This window comes from Adiantum capillus-veneris, chromosome 17 (assembly GCF_014529385.1).
Source record: "Adiantum capillus-veneris isolate H3 chromosome 17, ASM1452938v2, whole genome shotgun sequence".
NCBI lineage: Eukaryota > Viridiplantae > Streptophyta > Polypodiopsida > Polypodiales > Pteridaceae > Adiantum > Adiantum capillus-veneris.
Window position 1 is genome coordinate 3,662,363 of NC_140947.1, and position 5,448 is coordinate 3,667,810.

At 44.3% G+C, this 5,448-nt stretch overlaps 1 protein-coding gene across 1 annotated transcript; it reads left to right on the forward strand.

The window, feature by feature from the left end:
* Nucleotides 1-2,224: 2,224 nt before the first annotated feature.
* LOC147436731 (uncharacterized) lies at nt 2,225-3,296 on the forward strand. Its single transcript, XM_086485773.1, has one exon. The coding sequence runs from the start codon at nt 2,323-2,325 to the stop codon at nt 3,151-3,153; it is 831 nt and encodes a 276-aa protein (XP_086341899.1). The 5' UTR covers nt 2,225-2,322; the 3' UTR covers nt 3,154-3,296.
* The last annotated feature ends 2,152 nt before the right edge of the window (nt 3,297-5,448 follow it).

The following is a 5,448-nucleotide window of genomic DNA, read 5'->3' on the forward strand; positions in this document are numbered from 1 at the left end:
GAATGGACTCTTTTGGAAGACTTTTTATCGTTCCTTGAGAACAACTAGTTGTGTCAATCTCATGATGTTACTCATCATTATTGCAATATGAACACTTGACTCACTTGAATGAAAGCCCCCACATAAAAGGTTTTTTATTTCTGGGGTTTAATGGTAATTTTTGAAAGAATTTCATTGATTTGAGAAGAGGAGAAGAAGGGGGGGGGGGGGGGGGGGGTGGGTCAATGGTAAGTTTTGAAAGAATTTCATTGATTTGAGAAGAGGGGGGTAATTCAAAACAATTACCCCGTCTTATTTATGCCATGTATAATTTATTACTCATGAAAGGTAGTCCAAAAAGGTTAGGGTTCAAGAAGAAGATAAGCTATTTGATTCTCTAATCCTTTATCGAATGGAAGGGGCGTTTTTTCAATCACATGTGACGCAATGGTGGTTGTGTGTGTAATATGTGCCCATCTTGTACTTCACAAGGATCCAATAAACGACATCAATCTCTTTCCATCACATGACAAAAATATTGGCTCCTTTAAAGTTTCATTGGAGCATGTTTGTTGGTGAGGGAGCACGACCTTTCTACCTTGCCACGAATTTTAACATATGACAACTTTCAAGGCGTGTGGAACCTTAGAGATAGCCACGTCACCATGTGTTTTTGGCAAAAACCTAGGGAGATCTTACCTTGAATCATACTAGAATGTGTTGATTCGTATCATGGACGAGGTGCTTGAAGCTTTGTGTCTCTTATGCTCAATGCGGGTGTCCCAGTGAGTTGCCAAACATTTAGATTCTATGCACATGGACTTGTGTTCACATTTGCATGCCCTCATAATGTTGGTGTCATTGTTGAGCCCTCAGAAGAATGCCGGTGTCATTGTCAACAAACAACACAGATGATGTACATCCACATGGACTTTTCTTTTTTATGAACAACATGCAAAAAAAATATATGCATACAGCTATAGTACACACTCCCACAAGCTTACATATCTAACATAAGTTTCTCTGCTGGTAGGTTGGCAATATCTAAAGAACCATGTTTAAATGTATCGCTTTGCAAATAACAAGATTCACTACATGGTAGGAATGAATTGTGGCTACATTAAGCAAAAGATTTAGGGGATACTAACTACAAAGACCAATTTAACTCGTGGAATAGTAAGATCGTACTGCACTTTTGAATGTATGTCTAAGTAAACTGAGACAAATCTAGATAAAGAGCTCAATGTCAATACTAATGCATCAAGATTTGACAATGTCACATCTCAATCATATACAACCTTTTTTTTTCATTTTTCAAATTTGTTGTGTTTATGTCTTTCAAGCATGGAAGGGATGAGTGAAGGCATGCGGAACAAGGATAGTCTATTGTAGGTAAAGTGACCAGTATGCTTTGTTAGCATTGTCTGCTTGGCAGGGAGTGATATAGGTGCCTATCAAATGTTGTACGCATTTTTAAGGCTTTTAAAAGCTATCTTAAGATATCGCTTTCTAGCGTTTCTTTCAGCAATGCATGTAATAGAAATAGCATTGGTGTAAATGAAGCTTTGCAATAGCAATCACGCAAAGAAACTCGAGCAAAGATGAGGGCAAGGAGCTGCAAAAGATCTCTCTCTCTCTCTCTCTCTCTCTCTCTCTCTCTCTAGGCAATGCCACGATGCACGCGGTATTGACGGCTCTTGTTTTTGTTTTCCCAAAGAGAGATGCACAATAATCACTAGTAGTTTGTAAGTGGTTAGATGATATTTCAAGCTTAGAGTTCCAAAAGTAAGGGAAGCAAAACACACACACACACATGCACAACACACATTGTGTAATGGTACGCATGCATTTGCCCTAGGGAGGGACTAGACTATTTGCAATGCGCATGAAAGGAGTTGACGTATTGGTCAATTTGGTCACAAAGGTGAATAGAGCTTATTGTAAGCGCATACTTTAAGGGTCAAAGGCTCAAACTAAAGGGAGGCTCGTTATAGTAAAAAATGCCATGGATTTCACATGGTCACATTCTTGCTCACGAGCCCATAGATTAAAGAGTTTAATAAACGTGGTTAGACGCGTAACAGGCAACGGAGAGAAGGAGCTGGAGTGCGTCACAAATGACGACGCGATTGGCAGTTAAAGAGGGAGAGGCCCCGGGCCAGGGCCAGGGCGTGTCCACACAAAGAAAGCCCACGGTTGCTGACAGGGACAAGACGAGTGAAAGCCATCGTATATCAGGCAGCGAGGAAGGCGGCTCAGAGCAACAACAGCACTCTCTCTCTCTCTCTCTCTCTCTCTCTCTCTCTCTCTAAACTCGGAGCTCACGCACAGGGTTGCCTAAAAATGGTTGCCAAATCAGCAGCCTCCATCAAGACAGGCGTCGCTGCCGTCACCAAGTCACAGCAGCGCTTCAAGGGTGTTCGCATGCGCTCCTGGGGCAAGTGGGTCTCTGAAATTCGCCTCCCTAACACCCGCGCCCGCCTCTGGCTCGGCTCCTTCGCCACCGCTGAGCAGGCCGCCCGCGCCTTCGACGTGGCTGTCGTCTGCCTGCGTGGCCGGTCGGCCACTCTCAATTTCCCCCAATCCCCGCCCGCCTACGCCCCCCTGGGCCTACCCCTCCACCAGATTCAAGAGCTCGCCGCCGCTGCTGCCGCCTCCTCCGCCCCAGCCATCCAATTAGATTCAACCAGCTCAGCAATGTCCTCTCAATCGGAATTCGCTCAATCAGATTCGGCCCAATCAGAGTCTGCAGTCTCCACACCAGCGGATAATTTCACCCAATCAGAGTCCGCACTCTCCGCGCAATCAGATTCTCCCCAATCAGAGCCCGCGGTTGCCCATCAATCAGCACCCGCTCAGTGCGCTCCCTCGCCCTGCTCTGACACTTCAGTAGCCTCTCCCTCTCCCCCTTCCCCCTCGTACGACCAACTGGCGGATGCCACGCCGTCTGACACGTGTGCGTCTACGTGGCTGAGTACAGAGATCCTGGAGGATGGGCAGTCGTCGGGATTGCTGAGCTTCCACGTGGAAGAAGAGGAGCTGGGGGTGCAATGGGATGAGTTGCTGTGGGGGTCCTGCCTCTCATCTTACACGGCGTGGGATCAGCAGTTTCACACCTTTCCCCTGCTTCCCGCAGAGGACGACATGGTAGAGCCCTGCCTTTGGAACCTGTAGGCAAGCTCTCGTCCTCCTCTTCTTCTCATCTCATAGATAATAGACTGTAGGTAGAGAGAGAGAGACAGGCCTTGCTTGCTTCTGTAAATACCAATTTTTGGCAAGTCAACCCCTTTCAAATACAAAGAGTACTGTTGATCAAATTTGTGTTCTCTCAATCTCTTGCTTTTCCGTGTCCAAAATCCATTTAACGAAACATAATAAATTTGCAAAATTATTTGACCTTCTAATTTTACTGTGAAGTGTTTGACCTTCGAAGTTTACTGTGAAGTACTTCCTTAAAATTTGATTCTTTGTCCTCCTCCGAGCCTTGAGCAATCAGCAGGGATAAACTTTTGGAGTCAACTTTGGAACGACACTTCATAAATACGGTAGCCATATACATTCCCTTGTAAAGAGCATTCAGCACATAAAAAGTTCAAGTTTTACCCGGTAGTTCAACATTAAAATAAGAGGGAGATTCCAAAATATTGTTCTTGTGCCCACCCCACCTTCCACAAGGGAGAAGAGAGTTTGCAGAAAATCACAACATCTCTCAAACGAAGGCAATTGGACAATCACTAAAAACCCATGAAAACCTCTTCAATGTACTTCAAAATGCCAACCTCAAGAACTTAATGACAACCAAAATGGTTGATTCTCATATTGAAGTGGGAAACCGGCCCGTGGAGGGAAGAATTAAAAGAAAACACGGTGGAAAAGCTACCCGAGGGTGGAAGAATTTGTACCCCTCTCCCCATGATGGAAGACATCTCTATCCACTCCTAGAATGTGAAGGGCATCAAAACCCGAAAGAAATCTACTATGTTTTGGGATAAAATAAGCAAAGACAAGGAAGTTAGTTGTTGGGCCATCCAAGAACATCACCTAGATGTCTCGAGTAGAAGGAAGCAAGCAGCAGGCAAGTAGCTGGTGTTATATGGAGAGGGCACTGCCGGTTTCAATTGAGTCCTCATTATGGTGGATAGAGACGCATAGCAGAAGGTGGTTCTTAGCCATGGAGCTAAGCTTAGAGACTCTCCTATAAAGGGCGATTGGTGCCTGATATGAGATGTCAATATGGCGGAGAAGAGAAAAGTAGAGCTGGCTCTTCTTGTATGCTTGTGGGCTCCAAAAATCAAAATGGCAAAGCGTATGTGAGAAGTGGGCCTTGGTGAACATGTGGTCGATTGGGTCATGGAACAACACACCATGCTTCACCTACACTAGCTTCCAATATGCTCAAATGGCCTCATGGCTTGATAGATGTTATTGCTCCCATAAAGTCGATGAGATACCCTCCTCGGTAGAAATGAAGGTAGAAGCTTCATTGAGATTTTCGAATCACTTGTTGCTATCCATAAAACTTAAAAAAGCTAAGGGAGACGCTCCCAACTCCCACATGAACAAACAAGAAGCTAGTCATCGAAGGACACCTCTTCAAAGACCCTCTCTTCAAAATTCTGGCCAAAAAAGCTATGAATAAGCTAGATAAAGACATTGATGTGGAGAACCCGAAAGCCTAGGATGCATTTGCTCGAAGCATACAAACAGCAATAAAAAGACCATGCGCAAGGGTGAAGCAAGCTTGCGAGGAAAACAGTAAGAAAGCTAATGAGAAACTAGAATTGCTGAACACCATGAAAAGTGAAGGGATAGCCACCAAAGCAGAGCACAGGGGGTGGCTCGAAGCAAAAACAATAGTTTTAGAAGATTAGTTGGAAGAGGTAAAGAAAACAAGTTATTATCAAGAGAGACCTATCTACAACCTAAGCCTATTAATCAAGCACACTTCTTCAGAGCACTTGAAGCTAAAAGACATCAGGGTACCATCAACACACTCACAGATAATGAAGGGAATGTGGTGCAAGACCCTAACAATATGGCCACAAGACAGCCATAAACTCCCTCCAAAGAAGTGGAAGAAGCAAGAGTTGCACTGCTCAACACTGTCAACAGAACCCTAACACCCTCAAAAGAAAACCTGGAGAATGCCTTCACTGAAGACAAATATGCTCCCTTAAGTTGCATTCTCTGGGCAGAAGTCTCCTTGCTGGGATGGCATGACAATCCAGTTTTTCAAGGAATTCTGGGTGGACTTGAAGAACCCTATTACACAATTGGCTAACAAAACTCTTGTTGAAATCTCATCAAACCTATCTATAAGTGTCCATGCTACTCTCATAAAAGGGTGTTGGGCCCAAGCATGAGAAAAAGGTCTCATATTACCTATCCCTAAGCGTCCATGCTGCTCTCATGTTAAGCTCTCATGTTAAACATTTGCAACCCATCACAAGAATGAAATTAGCATATAAG

Bases quoted from the DNA above. Each gene is read 5' to 3' on its own strand.
- LOC147436731 (XM_086485773.1), top strand. From the start codon at position 2,323: ATGGTTGCCAAATCAGCAGCCTCCATCAAGACAGGCGTCGCTGCCGTC.